Genomic DNA, 21,952 nt, shown 5'->3' with positions numbered 1-21,952 from the left:
TGGCTGAATCAAAACTGTAACTTCTGGTTAAGACTGCCAAAATCAAATGCCATGTGCGTCTGTGCAATGCATTTTGACGTTGCTTCTGCATTAGATTATCTCCACCACCGTTGTGAAACAATCATTGTTCATTGTGATCTAAAGCCAAGCAATGTTCTTCTTGGTGAAGATATGGTAGCCCATGTTGGTGACTTTGGTTTAGCAAGGTTCCTCCCAAAGTCGAACCATTTCAACTGGGCTAAAGGGTTCCATGGGTTACATTCCTCCAGGTATGAGTTTCGACCATTCTCTTCCTAATAAGTTAATCACCTTTTTTTTCCTTATAAAACTAAAAAATGAGATCTAAGATCTAAAGATTATTTGACTGTGACATTCTGATGCATGTAATACTATTGCTAGAAATGTTCACAGGAAAAAGACCTATAGATGACATGTTCACAGAAGGTCTAAATTCTCCAATTCGCAGCCATGGCAATGCCTGACCATGCCATGGACGTAATTGATCCTTCATTGCTCATTGTAAGAGATGATGCAGATGGTGATGATGAAATATACAACAATGACATACAAGCAAGGCCAGTTGTTATCACGATGGCAGCCCTGTCCTTGCAACAAGATTGGAGGAGTGTTTGGTTTCGGTAATGCAGATAGGACTCTCATGCTCTGCAATATTACCATCTGAGCGGATACAAATGGATGTTGTTGTGAATAAAATGAAGGCAGCTAGAGACTCATATCTCAAATTCTCTAATTCTGTTCATTCTACTACTATTTGGTTGAAATGTTTCTGGCTCTGATAATAGCCTGGTAGAAATAATACAAATTTATAAATAAACCCAATCCTAGACATGTATTTATAAAAAAACTCAAGCACTATTTAAACATAGAAACACACCCAAAATCAACCCCAAAGTCAACTTTTTGGGTGTGTTTATAAATGGGTTTTGAGTGTGTGTAATGATGGGTTTTAGGTGTGTTTATAAAGTGTTTTGGGTGTTGGGTTTTTTTATAATTTCAACCTCCATTTTAGGTGTTTTAGTGAAACTCCCTAGAAATAATTGGAAAGGGTTTCTGTCAGTGTCAATGCGTATAGCAATCGGAGAGGTTTGATTGAATGCAACATTATTCAATCACATCAATATACAGTCAATTTCAAAAAAAAATGTCCCTACCTTAGTTGAATGACTAGAATAACCCTGAAAATTCGACAAGAGCAGGATTGTTTTTCTAGGAGGAACGGATTAGTTTATATTATCCTGCTAGATTGCTAGCTTACTAGCTTAATTACATACATGAAATGCATCTCATAGAGACTTGTTGCCGACTTGTCCAACCGACATAGGACTCTCATCAGACACACATTGTGGCTCTCTCTAGAGATTTCTTAATCACCGACTTGGCTGCATTATTCTAGAACCATATCATGTCCGACTTAGCCTCTTCTTCCACCAAGCTTTCTAGAATTATTATGTAGATTAGATTCCTCTCAAATGTCCATTACTTTTTAACAACAAAAGGAAAAACAAAAAAACACACACTCTGCTCTGTTCTGTATTTAAAAACAGGATGAAGCATTCACTCAGCAGTAGTCATGGTAGGGTAATTTTGTTCATTCTTTTATGCATGAGCATGAGCATGAGCATGACCACACCTCTGGATTCTTCAACTCTACCAAGTGGTAATAGTTTTGGACGCGAAACTGATCGCATGGTGCTGCTGGACTTGAAGAAAAGAATCACTCAAGATCCTCTTCATGTCATGAGCTCATGGAATGATTCCGTTCATTTCTGCAGTTGGGTTGGCGTTACGTGCAACCCTTCCACCAAAAGAGTCGAGATTTTGAAACTCAAGTCTCGAAAACTAGTAGGCTCTTTACCACCTTCTATTGGAAATCTTACTCATCTTGCTAGAATCAGCCTGGCCTTCAATAGCTTTAGTGGTGAAATTCCTCAAGAAATGGGTCGTTTACGAAGCCTGCAATATCTCAGCCTGTCTGGAAATTCCTTCGGTGGGAAAATACCAACTAATATATCTCAGTGCACACAACTAAAAGATCTCCGTCTAACTCTCAATGGGCTTATAGGTTCCATTCCGAACCAATTCAATTCATTGTTGAATTTAAATTATCTATCCCTTGATTCTAACAATCTCACTGGAGCAATCCCAGGTTGGATAGGAAACTTTTCTTCTCTGCATGAGCTTTATCTTAGCCAAAACAATTTTCAAGGAAGCATACCCAGTGAGCTCGGGCGTCTGACCAGCTTGGGGACATTTGCACTTGCGTCGAATAATCTGTCTGGTATTGTCCCTTCTTCAATCTATAATATTTCTTCAATGCACATGTTCAGTGTTGCTGTCAACCAGCTCCATGGAGAGCTACCACCAAATGTTGGCATTAATCTACCAAATCTCGAAGAATTTTATGGTGGTGACAACAAATTCACTGGAACTATTCCTGCATCATTGTCAAATTCTTCCAGACTCTGGAAGATTGATTTGAGTCAAAATGGTCTCCATGGGGCACTCCCTGCTGAAAATCTTGGCAGCTTGCGAAACTTAGTTGAGATGTCCTTTGGTAGCAATAGACTCAGAAATGAGAAAACTGGCGACTTCAAATTTCTCAACTCTTTGGCTAATTGTACTAGCCTAGAGCTCTTGAGTCTTGAAACTAATCTATTTGAAGGACAGTTGCCAGGATCCGTAGGCAACTTTTCTGGCCAACTACAATATCTTTATTTGGGGACAAATTTGATACACGGGAGAATCCCTCAAGAAATTGGAAATCTCGTAAACTTGACCCTCTTAGGAGTGGAAAATAATGATTTGAGTGCAAGTGTCCCTGATGTAGTTGGGAAGCTTCAAAAGTTACAGGAATTGTATGTGAATGATAACAAATTTTCTGGGCCGATACCATCCTCCTTAGGCAACTTGACTTCCTTGACACACCTCTACATGAACGATAATAGGTTTGAGGGAAATATACCTCCAAGTTTTGGTAGCTGCCAAAGTCTGCTCGAGCTCGACCTTTCTCATAACAACATAACTGGCGCCATACCTGGAGAGCTTTTCGGGGTTTCATCTCTTACAATTTCTTTGGACATTTCCGAAAATTCTTTGACTGGTTCGTTACCATCTGAAGTGGGTGATTTGATAAATCTTGTGGAGCTGGATGTATCAGGAAATAAGTTATCAAGTGAAATCCCCACAACCCTTGGCAGTTGTATTATGTTGGTGCACTTGCATTTGGAAGTCAATGAATTTGAAGGAACAATTCCTCAATCCCTTAAAAATTTAAGAAGCCTGGAAGAAATAGATATTTCACGCAACAACTTATCAGGGCAGATTCCTGAATTTCTGGGCAAGTTTCCGTTTCTTCACTATCTCAATCTTTCTTATAATGATTTTGAGGGTGAATTGCCTAAAGAAGGGATCTTTTCAAATACAAGTGGTCTCTCAGTTATTGGAAACAATAAGCTTTGTGGTGGCCTCCCAAAATTACGTCTACATGCCTGCTCCATCAAAAAGTCCCATTCATCTCAACGACTACTTGCCCCAAAGGTAGTCATCCCTATTGCTTGTGCACTTGCCTTCATAATTGCTCTGTCATGCTTCATTGTGGCTCGCTCAAAGGTGAAAAAGTCAAGAGGTGGACCTGTAGCTTCACATTCTTATAAGGGTTGGAAATCTATCTCTTACTTAGAACTCGTTCAATCAACTGGCGGTTTCTCTATGGACAATCTGATTGGTTCAGGAAGTTTTGGTTCTGTTTACAAAGGAGTACTTCCTACTGATGGGAGGGTAGTTGCTATCAAGGTATTCAACCTTCAACAACGAGGAGCTTCCAAGAGTTTCATTGATGAATGCAAAGCTTTAAGAAGTATACGGCACCGGAATCTTCTCAAAATCATAACTGCATGCTCAAGTATTGATAATCAGGGTAATGACTTCAAGAGTCTAGTTTTCGAGTTCATGGAAAACGGAAGTCTAGACTCATGGCTGCATCCAAGAGATGATGAGCAATCTCAAAGTAAGAGATTGAGCTTTATCCAAAGACTCAATATTGCAATTGACGTTGCTTCTGCAATAGATTATCTCCACCACAATTGTGAAACCACCATTATCGTTCATTGTGATCTAAAGCCAACCAATGTTCTTCTTGATGAAGATATGGTAGCCCATGTTGGTGACTTCGGTTTAGCAAGGTTCCTCTTGGAAGCATCTGAGAATTCCTCCCAAAGTCAAACCATGTCAGTTGGGTTAAAGGGTTCTATAGGCTACATTCCTCCAGGTACAAGTTTCTATCACTCTCCTTTTTTCATTTCCTTCATGTATCAGCATAATCATAAATAATATGTAAGGTCTAAAGATGTTTTGACTGTGACATCTTATGGCATGTAATGAATGACAGAGTATGGCATGGGAGGCCAAGTTTCCATTCTCGGAGATATTTATAGCTTTGGAATATTGTTACTAGAAATGTTCACAGGAAAAAGACCTACAGATGACATGTTCAGAGATGGTCTAAGCATTCACGAATTTGCAGCCAATGCAATGCCTGACCATGCCATGGACATAGTTGACCATTCATTGCTCATTGAAAGAGATTATGCAGATGATGATGATGAAAGATACAACAATGACATAGAAGCAAGATCAATTACACGCTGTCAGGATGACAGCCCTATCCTTCCAACAAGATTGGAGGAGTGTTTGGTTTCGGTGATGCAGATAGGACTCTCATGCTCTGCAATATCACCATCTGAGCGGATGCAAATGGATGTTGTTGTGAACAAAATGAAGGCAACTAGAGACTCACATCTCAATTTTAGAGGGAGCAGAAGAGGAAAAAGCTAGCAGTATGCAAGATAGGGCTAAGTTATCTGATCTCAAGTCTGTGGCCGCATCTATTCGGATAAGGATATTATATGTATCCATGTGTATGACATTATGTAATGATGTTTTATTCTGTTTATGCATGGGATTCTTCGTTTTGTTTGTATATATTCACAGTGCTGCTTATTTTGCTTCTTCATTTTTGTGCTGTTGCTCTCAATGTATATAGTATTGAGAGAGATATGGCAAAATCCTTGAAAATCGTATAATAAAGTAGTAAAAAAGACATCAGGCTTATTGATCCGCTTATCCATAAAAATCAAGAACCTCAAAACATTAACGACAGTACAAAGGCACGTATAGAGAGATGGAAATCAATTACAAAGAATGTATATTTTTGAACAGAAGATATAGCTAAACAGGGGAAGTATGTTTTCTTCTGTTTATGGCTGGGCCTTAAATAAATCTAGAAGACGAAGCTAGAAATATGCCAGATAGGGCGAAGTTTGTTTCCTAATCTCAATCTGAAACCTAGCATATTGTAATATATCAATCTGTGGTTGAATTCAGCATTTTATATACAGAGCATGGGAAGGAAGGATGTTTTATTCTGTTTATACCTTCTCTTTTTTTCTTTCTTCGTCCTTTTTTCCATTGGTGCCACTATGAAACCATGCTCCTAGGCTTGGCTTGGTATATTGTGACTGCTAAAAAGTAAGATGTATACATAGACATTATTAAGGGAGTAGATTTCATGACCCTATTATCATTTTACAACCATGAACACAAATTTACATTGGACTATAAAAGTTTCAATCATAGCTGAACATTGAGTATCAGCACAAAGACTATTTTTGCCTATGCCAAGTAGGACTTGTCATTGTCATGTCATCATGTTTAACCGAAAAGTTGACTGAGATGACGGAAATTATGATTTCTGAAAATGGAGGCATAATTAAAGTACGACCGTAACAATTTAACAATATCAGGGACAAAAAGTAAAGTTTGCCTTAGTCCATGGACTATTGCTACAACTTAGCCACAAAAAAAAACACCACTGATTACAGCCGAGCGGCTATACCATTTATTTTTTTAAAAAAACAAACAAACATGACCGCCCTGGAGGCTACACTATTTTTTAATAATAAAAACTGTAGTATAGCCGAGAGCATTTTTATTATAAAGAAATCCGAGTATAGGCCGTGGCTATACTTATTTACTAAAAAAAGACCTGAGAACCCGACTGGAGCCTAGCGCCCGCTTTGCCACATGTAAAAACAGTAGCATAGCCGCTCGGCTATACGCTTTTTAATTTTTTCAAAAACCCCCGAGTATAGACGAGCGGCTATACTAGATATAATAAAAAGAGAGACCACCAGCCTATGTCCTAGCGCCCGCTCCCCCATGTCAAAAATAGTATAGCCGTGCGGCTAAATGTTGCATGTTAATCAAATGCCTCCATTCTCATCAAATTACATATAAACTCAATATTTTAGTCAATAGTTAGAATTATTGACCGAAATTGTCTCTCACTTTTAGCTCTAGTATCATTTTGGTCCACAAACTAAAATTTTCATTTCAATGTTCCATTAACTCTTCATTTGGTATCAAAACAATCCCACCGTTAAAGTCTATTAATGTTGCCGTTAAATTGAGGGATAAAATTGTCCATATGAATTCAAATATTAATAGAATAATTAAACATTAAAGAAAACTATTATAGGAATTTGTAGCTAATTTTAAAATTGAAAACATTGAATCTTACCACCAACATGGCTTTTTTAGGCTGACAATAACTTAAAAAGTAATAATTTTTCCTCTTTAAATTAATTTAAAAAATTAAAATCAGATAAATACAAAAATAAATAACAAATAATTAAAAAAATAACCCAAAAACAAACAAACCCAGGAACGGTAGAAAACCCCACCTCTTCACTCCAACCTCGCGACCTCCCCTCACCCCCATCTCCAACCCTACAGCATCCCCCTCTCAGCCTCCACCCACCATCACCCAACCCCTCCCAATCGCTTTCACCGTAACCCGCACCCTCTCTCCCACCCCAAAATTTATGATCCTCGTCTATCACCACCAAACTTCCTACCCTCTCTACAATCCAAATCCACGAAAATTACCACCCAAAAGCTACAAAAATGAAAACTTATGAATGGTGGTCTCTCTCTCTCTCTCTCTATACACCAACCCAAATCTGATATGGGGTTGTTTTTGTTGGGTATGACTTATATTTGAATCAAGTTGGCTTGATTTGCGAGGCTCCTCTGGGCTTGAAGTTGCTACTTTATTGGAGAGATCGAGGGTGTTGGGGAAGGGGGGCTGGGTTGAGGATGAGGGAGGCTGAGATGGGGGATGGAGTCGTGAGATGGGGGAGGCTAAGATGTGGGATGGAGTCGTGAGATGGGGAATGAGTCAGGATAGTTTGGTAGTTGTATATGGACAGTTTTACCCCTCAATTTAACAATAAAATTGACAGATTTTGACGATAGAACCAGTTTGATACTAAATGTAGAGTTGAAGGAAGGTTGAAATGAAAATTTTAGCTGGTGGACCAAAATGAGACTGGAGCGAAAGTTGGGGGACCATTTCAGTCAATAACCCCTAATAATTATGTATAATATAAAACTTCCAAAAATAATTTGCAATGTTAGCAAAGCCAGCATATGATGTTATTCTACAGAACATAAACAAAGAATTGATACAAAAGCATTCTAGATCTATCCACAGCTAAAAACAATAAAGATGTACACCAAAGCAAGTAGCATTTGCTAGAAACAATGGAAATATATTATATATTTGAACAAAGCAACAGACCCTAAGGAGGTTTTTTTAGACAATCTAGACTCCCCTAGGTTACTGCTCAAGGATTTACGAAACATTCACAATGTTGGTCAATGCTGAGACTTTGCAAGTCGTTATCCAACAGAATTAGACCTCCTCAAATTATTTAAACCATAAGGCGAGCAAGTTTTATTGTCTAATAGTCTAAAGCCTTTACTCTGACAACGGTCCCAGATGACCTCAACCAAGTTGTGTGTTGTTGTTATACCCAGGTATGTTTTGCATGTAGTATTTTCAAACCAATGCCTTTTTTGTCTTTCTTTAATCAATTCAAATGGTCCATGACTACAATTTTATTTTAAAGAGATAAAAATCATCCATCTCATACATAACTTAAGTCAATTTCTAAATAAAAGTTTCCCTCTGTCATATTAGTTTCCTTTTGTTTCTCTTAAATTACACTATCTGTTTGTTCTTGAAGAAAAACCCTTTTAAATAATCAACTTGTCCACTATAAACCCAAAGAAAATTAAACCCATTTTCATATGGTGCCGTTAGCTAATTCCTATGCTCTATTAACAGAAAGATCAAATTAATGCGAACAAACTCAACACTTTGCTAAAGCAAAACAGCAATTAAGCAGCATTAAGAAAAGAAGAGGAAAAAAAACTTCCCAACTAACAAAGAGCCAGCCAAAAAAGATCTCCCATTCTTATCTCCCCACAATCCCAACTGAATCTAAAATCTGGTTTTTGTTGTCTCAACAACTCCAACCAGATAATGAAGGTAGGTTTCAAACTTAGAAAGAGAGAAGAATTAAAATTCGGAAATCAAGCACCCACATTGAGAAACCCTAACAAACAATTTAAACCTTTAAAACATGACAGAGCAAAGATTTGAAATAATAACCTGGGATATAGCTTGAACACTACCCCTTCTTTACGAATTTAAATCTTCTGTCTTTATGAGTTTGACCTAAAGTTCATCACGGGAAGCTTTCGGATACAATTATGCATTCCAATGACAGACCTCTCAAAGATAAGTATACATGTCATACACAACGGTCCTCTACAGAAGCATTTTGACCAAATTTATACCTACTTTATACGGTTATGGCCTCCCAGAAAAATGGATTCAGTGTCAATAACGGGAAGAAAACACACTTACACGCCAACACCCACCAAAAACTAAGGGACCTCAATAGAAACAGATATTAAACAAAGGGCTTTATATGAAGAAATCTTATAAGTAGTTGAAAAGGCCAGGGATCTGCCACAGTTACAAATCTCCATATAAAGCTTTTGTAAACCAGCCAATACTTTGTTGTTTGGAGCAAACTATCTCTGTGTCAACATTTGCTCCAACTAAGTTGTTATGCGCCCTATTTGTCACTCGCATTGCCTGACATATATACTGATTTTTGGGTTGCTTAATAAATGCTAAGTTTTTCATGTTCCTTCTTCACTCACACGATGGTTGATCATGGATATGTGTCACTGAGAGCTGATGAGGAGCGGAAAAACTGAAGTTAGTATAAACCTATTATTGACCATAATGGGCTCCCTCGGCAGCAATCATGTAACCAGGTACCAGAAAATAGCATTATCCCTGGCCAAATTAACAGGGCATGATACTTGTATTCTTGTCTGGTGGGAACTTCTAGGGGAATTACGTATTTTTTAGTTTGCAGAAATTGGTTTCTAACAGGAAACTACTACATTATAATCAATTTCTTTTGGAACTTGATTTAATCTCTAATTCATAGTGGTTTCCTACCTTTATTCTCTCACTCTCTCTCTGTCCCAATAAGTATATAAGTTTTTCAAAAAGTGCCAACAGGTGCAATTTAAAATAGCAAAACATACAAAATTAAGACTAAGAACACGTTGACTGTAAAGGAAGGGAACATAAATGTAGCCTTAAAGCTCGCAACTTGCCTATATAGACGTGAAATAGATGCAGATACTTGACTAAGCTCATTCCTCTGCTGGGGTTTTAGGACTCTTTCTTGCCATTTTAGATTAAGTAAATGGCTCTTAGAATTATAGTTGTTCATTCTGGCTACATCTCTTGCCAATAATTTTGAAAAAAGACAATGTAATATTTGACATATAATCATATTCTCTGTTTCGGAAAGCCAAGTTTAGAGAAACTTAGAAATCTCGACCCTTAATTGAATGAGGCATCATAGTTTCAATCTGATCTTTTTGGTGAAAGTAAAAAGGGAAGAATTTCGAAAACTAGAAATCTCGACCCTTAATTGAGTTTTTCAACATGACAAATGAATAAACCAAACTAGAAAACCAAAAGAACGTTAAAACCAACCTTCTTTTACGAAACCTAGAAATCCTTTTGAGCTAAACCCGTGCGATGAGAAGGATGAAGCGCAGCGGGAAAGGCAACACTCGAACGCAACATCTGAGAGGAAAATCGATAAGACGAAGACCAAAAGGGCGGTCCGATTCGCAGCACAACCCCCCAAACGGAAATCAACGGCCCCAGATGCATCCTCAACAGCGAAGCCAGATCTTCCATGGCTGTCCCCCAACCAGGCTGGTTCGAAAGGGACGCTGCGTCTCTGCGAACGAAACAGGAGGATCCGAAGGGGAGGGGCAAAAGGGAAGCGTTCAGATGAACTGTTCGGCTTAGAAAATATAACGGAGAAAAGGGGGCATTTGCGTCATTACACTGCCTCTGCTCCACGTGTCAAAATTGTAGAGCCGGACGGCTATACTTTTTTTAAAAAAAACACAGAGTATAGCCGGACGGCGGTACTATTTATTTAAAAAAGGGAACCGTTTGGGTCCTATCGCCCATTTCGCCACGTGTCAAAACTAGTCGAGCCGAGCGGCTATACATTTTTTTATAATTAAAAACCTTAGTATCGCCGCCCGGCTGTACTATTTTTATTATTAAAAATATTTGGGTATAGCCAGTCGGCTATACTATTTATAAAAAGCAAAAGATGACCGTATGGTGCATAGCACCTAGCACCCATTTCGGCATGTGTCCAAAATCGTATAGCCATGCGGCTATACTATAAGCAAAATCGGCCAGCCGCTGGCGCCTAGTGGCCATTTCGCTACCTGTCAAAAATAGTATAGCCGCCCGGCTAAACTATTTTTTAGTAAAAACCGTAGTATAGCCGGGCGGCGTTTCGTTTGTTATTAAAAAGAAATCCCCGAGTCTAGCCGCACGGCTATACTATTTTTTTCTTTTTCTAAAAAAAAACCCCTTCTAGCTAGTTGCATTAATTTATACTTTATAGATATTAATTGGTCTCATCGTATAGTTAATTGCTTCTGCATTAGATTATCTCCACCACTGTTGTGAAACAAAAGCCAAGCAATGTTCTTCTTGGTGAAGATATGGTAGCCCATGTTGGTGACTTTGGTTTAGCAAGGTTCCTCTTGGTGAAGATATGGTAGCCCATGTTGGTGACTTTGGTTTAGCAAGGTTCCTCTTGGAAGCATCAGATAGTTCCTCGCAAAGTCAAACCATTTCTGCTGGGCTAAAGGGTTCCATCTGTTACATTCCTCAGGTATGAGTTTCTACCATTTCTTCGTAGTCTCTGCAAGGCTAGTTTGGTGAAAATAAATCACCATGGCAAAAATAAGAGCAGAATTGGTCCATTGGGCTTTTGAGCCAACCAAGAGGTCTAGACACAAAACCAAAAGTTAAGGAGACATTTGGTATCCTATTCAAATAGGGAACTCAAAAACTTTGAATTTTCTTAAAAATAAGGAGTTCTAAAATTTAAAGTGGTGATTTTCTCACTCCAATTTTATCCACTTACACTCCTTTTTTAAATGGAGTGTAAGTGGATAAAATTGAAGTGTGAAAATCATTACCCTAAATTTATGTTTAAGATTCAAAAAGTTGTTTGGTATGCAACTTCAAAACTGTTTTCAAATCTTAAAAATTTGAGAACTTGTAGGTTGTTAAAAAAAAATTGAAAAAACATATTTTTTGTTTTTAATAATTTGGGTGATTTTTAGTTGTTCTTGAGTTCAAGTTTTTAAAAATAGGGCTATCAAACAGGTTTTCTTTGTTTTGGACTCAAATTCTGTTTTTGAGTTTAAAAAGTTGGATTCAAGTTGAATATCAAACAAGCCCTAATTGATTCAAAATTTCATATATTTATGGAGTTGCGGTCTGTCTTGGCCAAAAGTCAATACTTGTAGGACCACAGTGATAAGGTGGGCAGATAGAAAGCGAAAGACTAGATGCGACATAGAGAAGAGACAACAAAGAGATCAAAGTCAAGATCTAATAACCCAATGATAACATCACCAGATAGAGTAGAATCCAATAAAAATCATGTGCACTGTGAGATCCCTGAGATCCTGTACCTACTAAGAGTTAGACTCAACTACACAAAAGATCATTCTCATTACCTTGTTTTCCACTATTATTTTCCCAACCCAAGAACTCCAAATAATTTCCATGACATGATTTAGTTCTTCTTTTCACATATCTCATAAAACCAAAGTAATCATTTAAAATATCACCAATGTACATATAAATTATAATCATGCCAACATTAATTAAATAATTAACAACACGCAAACACCCAATATCAAGAACATCCATCAAATTATAATATCACGCATAAGGCCACTAAGAAATCTCTCTCTCTCTCTCTCTCTCTCTCTCTCTCTCTCTCTCTCTCTCTCTCTCTCTCTCTCTCTCTCTCTCTCTCTCTCTCTCTCACACACACACATTGCATGATATCTCTTCCTTTCATTAACACTCCTATTTATAGGTGGTGAGATGGCGTTTAACAATGGAGAGGATAATAACAAAGGCCATTATCTTATCCATACAAATAGATAACTTGGTTGCCACTCTTTTATATAAACTGCTATGTGTCAATGCCAGGAGATTTCTTTATAAGGGCTGTGACACCTATTGAAATTGTAAACTCCACCTCAAGCTAAGATAAAGCCTAGTTACCAAATTGTAAGCATAAGCTGTCCAAATGCATGGTAATGCAGGGATAGAACAATCTCTCTCTCCAAAAAAAAACAATGTAAGGATGCCACATCTAAACTCTTAATCCATGCTATTAACATATATGTATATAAAGCACCCAATAACCATCTAATGACATCCCAAGGAATAATGAATAGACATATAGTTTAAACAAACCCTTTTTATTTGAAAAAACACACACACACATATATATATATTGAAATAATATTCATATAACTATTGAAATGGTATTGTAAACGTAAAATAATTATAAATATACATTTCCTTCTTACCAAGATAATTACTTGAGTATTTATAATAACATTTATTTTTTTAATTTTTTAAATCAACATTTAAGAAAACGGACTCTCACAAATTCATATAGGACTCTCATGCTCTGCATTATCGCCATCAGAGCAAATGCAAATGAATGTTGTTGTGAACAAAATGAAGGCAACTAGAGACTCATATCTCAATTTTAGAGGAAGAAGAAAAAGGAGCTAGCATTATGCAAGATATGGCAAAGTTTGTTATCCGATCTCAATCGTTAACCTCATCAATTTGCAAGAAACTATTCGAATAAGGATGTTATCCATGTAGTGTAAGGATGTTTTATTCTGTTTATGCCTGGGCTTCTTGGTCCTGGCTTACTCAACTGCAACTTAATTTATCGTGTTCTACTTGATTGATCCAATACACCATAGTACACCGTAGCATCTGCAAGCTAGTTTGGCAAAAATGAGAGCAAGCTAATAGCTGAATTGGCCCATTGGGCTTTTGGGCCAACCAAGAAATCCAGTTACAAAACCAAAAGTTAATTGATTCAAAATTTCGGATAGTTTGGGAGCTTCTACAATGAGGAGTTAAAGTGAAGAGGTTATTTGAGGAGACCGATCCGACCATCAAAACATTTAAAATATTTAAGTCCCATGATTTCTTTACATTTGTTGATGGTGAGATTTGACCTCCTCAAATAACCTCTTCACTTTAAGCCCTCATTATAGCCTTTTCAAGGGAGTTGCAGTCTGTCTTGGCCAAAAGTAAATACTTGCAGGTCCAGATGCGACACAAAGAAGAGACAACCAAATGATAACATCACCAGATAGAGCAGAATCCAAAATAATTAAGTAACAGAGACACGGTGTCATCAATTTCTTGTAAACGTGCATTCATCAACCAAATCACTGTCATCAATTTCTCCCATTCATATCGATGGGCCCTGATAGACACGGTGAAAGCTTGACTTTAATTTGGTTCCTTATTTTTATATTTATTTCCCATATACGGAGCGGGGGTTTCTTCTTTCTTATGCATTCGTGTAAAACCAAACTTGGTTTCTGATTTGATCTGTGTGAAAAAAAAAGGGATGGAGCATTCACGCACTACTCATGGTGGCAGGCTGATTTTGTTTACATTCCTTCATGGGCTCATTCGTTTATGCATGAGCACACCTTCGAATTCTGCAACTCTACCCAGTGGTATTACTTTTGGAAATGAAACTGATCGGCTGGCGCTGCTGGACTTGAAGAAAAGAATCACTCAAGATCCTCTCCATCTCATGAGCTCATGGAATGATTCCATTCATTTCTGCAGTTGGGTTGGCGTTGCATGTTCCAATAAAAGACTCGTAATTTTGAACCTGAGTTCTCAAAAACTGGTAGGCTCCTTACCACCTTCTATTGGAAATCTTACTCATCTTACTAGAATCAACCTAGACAGCAATAGTTTTCATGGTGAAATTCCTCAAGAAATGGGTCGTCTGAGAAGCCTGCAATATCTCACCCTGTCTCGAAATTCTTTCGGCGGGAAGATTCCAACTAATATATCTCACTGTACACAGCTACGGGAGCTTGATGTAACTTTCAATGAGCTTATAGGGTCCATTCCGAACCAGTTAAGTTCATTGTTGAATTTAAATTATCTATCCGTTGCTGCTAACAATCTCACCGGAGCAATCCCAGGTTGGATAGGAAACTTCTCTTCTTTGCATGACCTTTATCTTGGCCTAAACAATTTTCATGGAAGCATACCAAATGAGCTCAGGGGTCTAACAGCCTTGCAGAATATCTCACTGCCGGGAAATAATCTGTCTGGTAAGGTCCCTTCTTCAATCTATAACATTTCTTCAATATACCTTTTCAGTGTTGCTGTAAATCAGCTACATGGAGAGCTACCACCAAATCTCGGCATTAATCTTCCTAATCTCGGAGAATTTTACGGTGGTGCCAACAAATTCACAGGAACTATTCCTGCATCATTGTCAAATTCTTCCAGACTCTGGAAGCTTGATTTTAGTGAAAATGGTCTCACTGGGACACTCCCTGCTGAAAATCTTGGCAGCTTGCAAAGCTTAGTTTGGATGACCTTTGGTAGAAATTGGCTGACAAGTGAGAGTGGCAACTTGAATTTTCTCAGCTTCCTGGCTAATTGTACTAGCCTAGAGGTCTTGGGTCTTCACACTAATCTATTCCAAGGAGAGTTGCCAAGATCTATAACCAACCTTTCTAGCCAACTAAAATATCTTTATTTGGGCAGAAATTTGATACACGGAAGAATACCTGATGACATCGGAAAACTCGAAAACTTGAGTCTTTTGGGGGTGGAACAGAACAATTTTAGTGGTACAATCCCTAATGGAATTGGAAAGCTTCAAAAGTTAGAGGAACTGAATTTGAATAGTAATAAATTTTCTGGACCGATACCTTCTTCCCTAGGTAACTTGACTTCATTGACAAAGCTCTTCATGTTCAACAACAGGTTTGAGGGAAGTATACCTCAAAGTCTTGGAAACTGCCAAAGTCTACTCGTACTTGAACTTTCTAATAACAATCTGACAGGCACCATACCCAGAGAGCTTGTCGGCATTTCATCCCTTTCACTTTATTTGAGACTGTTTAACAATTTTTTGACTGGTCCATTACCATTTCAAGTGAGTGATTTGGTAAATCTTGTAGTGCTAGATGTCTCGGGAAATAAGTTATCCGGTGAAATCCCCACAACTCTTGGCAGTTGTATTATGTTGCGGTGGCTGCACTTGGAACGAAATAATTTTGAAGGAACAGTTCCTCAATCTCTTAAAAGTTTAACAAGTTTGGAAGAAATAGATATGTCACGCAACAACTTATCGGGGCAGATTCCAGAATTTCTGGGCAAGTTTCCGTTTCTTCACTATCTCAATCTTTCTTATAATGATTTTGAGGGTGAATTGCCTAAAGAAGGGATCTTTTCAAATGCAAGTGGTCTCTCAATTATTGGAAACAATAGGCTCTGTGGTGGCCTCCCAAAATTACGTCTACATGCATGCTCCATCAAAAAGTCCCATTCACCTCAACGACTACTTGCCCTAAAGGTAGTCATCCCTGTAGCTTGTGCACTTGCCTTCATAATTGCTCTGTCATGCTTCATTCTTGTTCGTTCAAAGGTCAAGAAGTCGAGAGGTTCCCTTGCAACTTCACATTCTTATCAAGGTTGGAAATCAGATTTATCTTACTTAGAACTCGTTCAATCAACTGACGGGTTCTCAGTCGAGAAACTGATTGGTTCGGGAAGTTTTGGTTCTGTTTACAAAGGAGTACTTCCTAGTGATGAGAGAGTAGTTGCTGTTAAGGTATTAAACCTTCAACAACCAGGAGCTTTCAAGAGTTTCATTGATGAATGCAAAGCTTTAAAAAGTATAAGGCATCGTAATCTTCTCAAGATCATAACTGCATGCTCAAGCATTGATAATCAGGGTAATGACTTCAAAAGTCTAGTTTTCGAGTTCATGGAAAATGGAAGTCTAGACTCATGGCTGCATCCTAAAGATGATGAACAATATCAAAGTAAGAGATTAAGCCTTACCCAAAGACTCAATATTGCGATTGACGTTGCTTCTGCTTTAGAATATCTCCACTACCATTGTGAAAAGACCATTGTTCATTGTGATCTAAAGCCAAGCAATGTTCTTCTTGGTGAAGATATGGTTGCCCATGTTGGCGACTTTGGTTTAGCAAGGCTGCTCTTGGAAGCATCAGATAATTCCTCCCAAAGTCTAACCTTGTCAGCTGGGCTGAAGGGTTCCATAGGGTACATTCCTCCAGGTATGAGTTTATATCATTCTCTCTTTCTCTCTTCCTAATAAGTTGCTACGACGAAGCTATCTTAAGTCACTTCCAATAAAATAAAATAAAAAAAATAAAAAAGATGATCGCCTTATAAAGAAGATCTAATGCATGTATTGATGAATGACAGAGTATGGCATGGGAGGCCAAGTTTCCATCCTCGGAGATATTTATAGCTTTGGAATACTGTTGCTAGAAATGTTCACAGGAAAAAGACCTACAGATGGCATTTTTGGAGATGGTATGACCATTCACCAATTCACAGCCATGGCAATGCCTGACCATGCCATGGACATAGTTGACCATTCATTGCTCATTGAAAGAGATTATGCAGATGGTGATGACGAAAGATACAAAAATGACATAGGCTACCAAGATGACAGCCCTACCCTTGAAACAAGATTGGAGGAGTGTTTGGTTTCAGTGATGCAGATAGGACTCTCATGCTCTGCAATATTACCAGCTGAGCGGATGCATATGGATGTTGTTGTCAACAAAATGAAGGATACTAGAGACTCGTATCTCAATTTGAGAAGAAGAAGAAGCTAGCAATATGCAAGATAGGGCTAAGTTTGTTATTTAATCTCAATGCGTGCGACATTATGTAAGGATGTGTTATTCTGTTTTTATGCCTCGGTTTCTTTGTCTTGGCTTATTCAACTGCAAATTAAATGAAGATGTCATTGGGCCTCATGAGCCAACAAAGTAGCGAGGGCAAATAAAGTCTGAAAGATAGCGTCTTCATATACACCTTGAAACATATTTCATCCTACCATAGTTACATCCATACAACTACATATCCAACAATTAGCAGCCGGTTCTTGTGTTGTGCTTGCTCTTACCAGTCCAGGGATTTAGAATGGGGCGTCAAGTCTTTGGCAGTGACTTTAGCCTCTGCAAATAGCAGCAATGCTACTTCAGTGAAATCACCATGGCAACATGTTAGAAGAATTGGCCCATTGGGCCTCAGGAGCCAACCAAGAGGTCCAGTTCTGTCCAACTTATACAAAACCTGTTTTACTTCCACTAAGCTTGCAAGAATTCCTAGGTACTCTTATCTTTGGTCTGAAACTGAACTCTGAAATAAGCATTAAAAGAATGGTTTAGAATGTGTTCTATTTTCTTCTGTCTGAACTCTGAACTGAGTACAATAAATGGTTGGGAGATTTCAACAAATTGTCTGTGTTCTGTATGGTTCCAGAGATGAGCCAGATCCCAGTAGAAATATAATCTGTGTGAAAGTCATATAATAACTTATACAAGAATTCAAAATTAGATGCAGATATAACAGACGTGACACATTTCACATCAATTCTTGTACTCTCTTTTTTTTTGGGTCGAAATAAATTCTTGTACTTATGGGAGCCATTGAAGGCTTTGAAGCAATCATACAAGGAAACGCTCCCTGGTGCCTACAATTGAATCAAATTGAGTTTCCAAATCTTATAAGTATGAAATGTGGATGTCTCATCCATGGATGACAGAAGCCGAAATATAAGGCCCTTTTTTTTATCTTTAAATTTCTTTCCCACCATATTCTTTTCTTAAGATTCTTTTTCTTGGGTTTTGGTGTTGATTTGAGTCACACCCGCTCTTGGTGGAGATTCTCCTCCAGCCTCTGTAATGGCATGCCTCATGGCCTGTCTAGCTTCCAAGCACCATACTTTATTTACCTTGCCCTATAATAATTCAAGTGGCCCTCATGAAACTTGTAAATATACATGGTTTCTTAGTTTGGACAATTACATGATCTCCTGCAGATTTTGGTACAACTTCCCCCATTTTCTTGTCCCAGGTGCACCCAAATGACCTTTACCCAATTTGTATCAATGCATGTTGCACAAGAAAACCTTGTTTGATGTCTTGGTATATGAATATTAACCAAGTTGCCGACAACCAGCTCTTATTTTAATGAGATTTTTCTTTTTAATATTGAAAGATATTCAAAATTCGAATTCCACCTCGGCTGTTGGTAGAAAAAGAAAACTAAAACATCAAGCTGTTCTGATTTTATGTGGCAGAAGACATAGTACAGTTTAGAGAATCATCTGTCTCACACACCCTTTGCGTGGAGTAACATATATATAAAAAAAAAAAGATGCACATTATTTATGAGAAAATCAACTACCTACCAACTTGCGTGTGCAAATTTGTTTTTGGAATTCATGCATGCAGTCAAGATTTGAAAGTACCACACAATATACAGAGTAATATAAGAAGCCAATGAGAGGCTCATTGCAAGACAGACCTACCAAAAGCTAGCAGGTTTAATATTCTAGAAACGGATTAGTATTGGGTTTTGTCTTATTTAATTAATTAATCAGCTAAAAACTAGATTAGATGACTTTGGTGATCCTAGTTTTCTTTACACGATGTGCCAATTGGAGAAAGAGACAGGATTGGGGGTCATATAAATATACTTATACGTGTCTAGCTATTTCAAAGCAGTTTGGCATCAGATTTTGATGGTTAAGATATGGAGTTGAAAGTCCTAAGCCTGCAGGCCTGCCCAGTTGAGATATGAAGTTGAAAGTCCTAAGCCTGCAGGCCTGCCTAGTTAAGATATGAAGCTCAAAGTCCTAATCTTAGAAAGATGGCCAATGTGGTTGTGGCATGCAGGTATAGTTTGCATTAATTAATCAAGGAATTTGTAATTTGTCAAAAGTTAACAGATGATTGCGGGCATTCAAAAGCCATGATTGTGGATTTCTACCTAAATAATCACACTTTAGTCTAGTCAAGATGGTGTTTGCTTTCAACTTTTGCTTTTAATCATTACCAGAACACTCCAGCAATTGGCAAACTCAAGTCCTTCCAGGCATCAGAAGAAGGAAAAACTTCATCTATGTTAGTTGTAGATGGATGTATGGGCTTGTGGGGCGCCCTCTTGCTTTTGCACATGATTCTATGAAAAAAAAATTATTACCCAAAGAAGCATAAAAGTGACAGGAAACCAAAAAAAAAAAAAACAACAAATCAAACACATAGAGAAACGTCTTGATGATCATGCAAATGGACAAGTAAATTAAGTGGCTAGCTTTATTTGTCAACTATATGGTAGGGATTGGAGACAACAATGATCTCCATGTTGTGATGCTTTTTGCTTGGATTCCATATTACACAGAAATAAAGGTGCCAAGCAAAATCATGCAAATTTTGGGGGGCCAAAGGTTGGGTGGTCATATCATATGTAAGAGTAAAGCACACCCAATGGCCTATGTCTACGTGGATTTTCAGTGGTTGCCCCCAGCTCCTACACAAAAGACACATGATCGATTTTTTTGGCACTTTGATAATTAACTTTTTTTGTTTTTTTTTTTTGTTTCTAATGCAGACCCCTAAGTGTATTTTAACTTCATGATCATGCATGCAAAAACCCAATAATCATGGGTTTAGAGTTTGCTTGGTTTATAATTCATAATCTTCAACATTTTCAGGTACAAAATTGAAGTTTTAAGTGCGCATGTGAGAAGGAAGGAGGCAAAAGTATCCAAAATCAAGGATGACCCTCTATTTGTTTATGCTCTAATTAATTAATAATTATGGTGTTTTTGTTTTTTAAGGATATTTTTTATTGAGAATGGCGATAGGATACTAAACTCACTCACTCACACACACTACACAGATGCTAGTACTTGAACCGTTGACCTATTCTGGAGAGAGCATTTGCTTCAAACCACTACATTAACGGGTCATTTGCTAATAACTATGGTTTTAATAAATAAATAAAAAACCATATAAACAGTTAATTAGAAGAGAATAGGCCTTTGCCTTTTAGGTACACCGAACAAGAGCTTAAGGTTGATTGCTTGTGGGTCATAAAATGAATCTCGTATCAAATAGAATGGAAGCAGAATTTGTTAAATACATGTATTAACAATATGTCTAAGTTGACCCATTTTTATATAATTAAACGGACACAAGTCCCATAATTGCATGACATTTGTTTGATCCCCACCACAACAAAACAATGGGGTGGGTGCTGCCGTAACTACAAGACTGCCTCTCCTACACGTACCCCTACATATGGCTACCCATATTGAATTTGCTTTGAGAATTCAAGATTCCTCTCTTTGTTTGGTCTGTGTCATTTGTACATATAATAAAAGATGGTGGAGCCACATTCATCCGAAACAATGGAAATTAAAATAAATAAATAAATATGCCAGCACACGGCATAATAACATGGTATTTATACTCGGTCGATGTTGTGAAAAAGTATTTCATATATTATAATAGATAAAGGTGTTTGAATATCACTTTCCCGTTGAAAAACAAAAAGAACCCTATGTGTACAATTATACAATCACGATCACCAAAAAAATCATACCTATCTAAGTGTTTTTGTGCCCGCCCTCACATCTGTCCTCATCTTTTATTACTGGCTACCTTATTATTTTTAGTGTAATGTTAGATGTGTTAGTTAATGTGTATATACTAGTTATATTTTTCATTAATATAACACATTAATTGTCACATAACATGAATGACTCGATTGTGAATTCACCTCTCAATTGCAAGTAAGGTGCATGTGAACGCAATGTCGTTAGAAAGTTTAAGCCATTATTGACACTAACAAATTCATGTTTTAGGTAAGTGTAGAGAGACGCAATCAGTATAAAGATAAACGAAGTTTTGGCCTTTTCGCTGCCGACAAATTAAAATTTTAAGTTTGGCCTTTCATCACTGACAAATTGATGTTTTAGGTAATGGCAGAGATACGGTGTCAGTGTAAAGGTAAACCAAATTTTGCTCGTTTTGTCGCCGATAAAATGATGTTTTCAGTAAAGGCGAAATACGATGTCAGTGTAAAGGTAGACTAAATTTTGGCTCTTTTCGTCGCTGACAAATTGATGTTTTAGGTAAGAGCAGAGATATGGTGTCAATGCAAAAGGTAAACCAAAATGTGGCCATTTTCGCCCCTAACAAATAGATGTTTTAGGTAATGGTAGAGATACGATGACAGTGTAACTGAAGGCTAAATTTTGGCCCTTTTCGTCACCGACAAATTAATAATTTAGATAAGAGTAGAGATACGGTGGTATTAGTACATCAATAGACCACATTTTGGTCATTTTCATCGCTAACAAATTGATATTTTATGTAAGGGCATATATAGGATGTTATTACTATAAAAGTATAATAAATTTTTGCCCTTTCATCACCGACAAGTTGATGTTTTAGACAAGAACATATCACAAACTAACAAGCTGTCATTCAAATGACAAACACCACCCGAATACGGACATCT

The 21,952-nt window shown here is 37.6% G+C and overlaps 2 protein-coding genes across 2 annotated transcripts; both read left to right on the top strand.

Annotated features, from left to right (window-relative positions):
* Positions 1 to 1,426: 1,426 nt before the first annotated feature.
* Positions 1,427 to 5,001, top strand: LOC103341061 (uncharacterized). The gene is made up of 2 exons (XM_089043924.1): positions 1,427 to 4,288; positions 4,409 to 5,001. Exons 1-2 carry the CDS (start codon positions 1,567 to 1,569, stop codon positions 4,852 to 4,854), a joined length of 3,168 nt encoding a protein of 1,055 aa, XP_088900050.1. The 5' UTR covers positions 1,427 to 1,566; the 3' UTR covers positions 4,855 to 5,001.
* An 8,900-nt stretch (positions 5,002 to 13,901) lies between these two features.
* On the top strand, positions 13,902 to 17,406 carry LOC103341092 (uncharacterized). Its single transcript, XM_089048461.1, has 2 exons — positions 13,902 to 16,680; positions 16,832 to 17,406. The coding sequence occupies exons 1-2, from the start codon at positions 13,968 to 13,970 to the stop codon at positions 17,248 to 17,250; spliced, it is 3,132 nt and encodes a 1,043-aa protein (XP_088904587.1). The 5' UTR covers positions 13,902 to 13,967; the 3' UTR covers positions 17,251 to 17,406.
* The last annotated feature ends 4,546 nt before the right edge of the window (positions 17,407 to 21,952 follow it).

The sequence above is a fragment of the Prunus mume genome, linkage group LG1 (genome assembly GCF_029339155.1).
Source record: "Prunus mume cultivar Tortuosa linkage group LG1, ASM2933915v1, whole genome shotgun sequence".
Taxonomy (NCBI): domain Eukaryota; kingdom Viridiplantae; phylum Streptophyta; class Magnoliopsida; order Rosales; family Rosaceae; genus Prunus; species Prunus mume.
This window is presented reverse-complemented; position numbering and strand designations above follow the sequence as displayed.

Coding starts and splice junctions, on each gene's coding strand:
- LOC103341061 (XM_089043924.1), top strand. CDS start 1,567: ATGAAGCATTCACTCAGCAGTAGTCATGGTAGGGTAATTTTGTTCATT. Junction 4,289..4,408: donor TATAGGCTACATTCCTCCAG/GTACAAGTTTCT, acceptor AATGAATGACAG/AGTATGGCATGGGAGGCCAA.
- LOC103341092 (XM_089048461.1), top strand. CDS start 13,968: ATGGAGCATTCACGCACTACTCATGGTGGCAGGCTGATTTTGTTTACA. Junction 16,681..16,831: donor CATAGGGTACATTCCTCCAG/GTATGAGTTTAT, acceptor GATGAATGACAG/AGTATGGCATGGGAGGCCAA.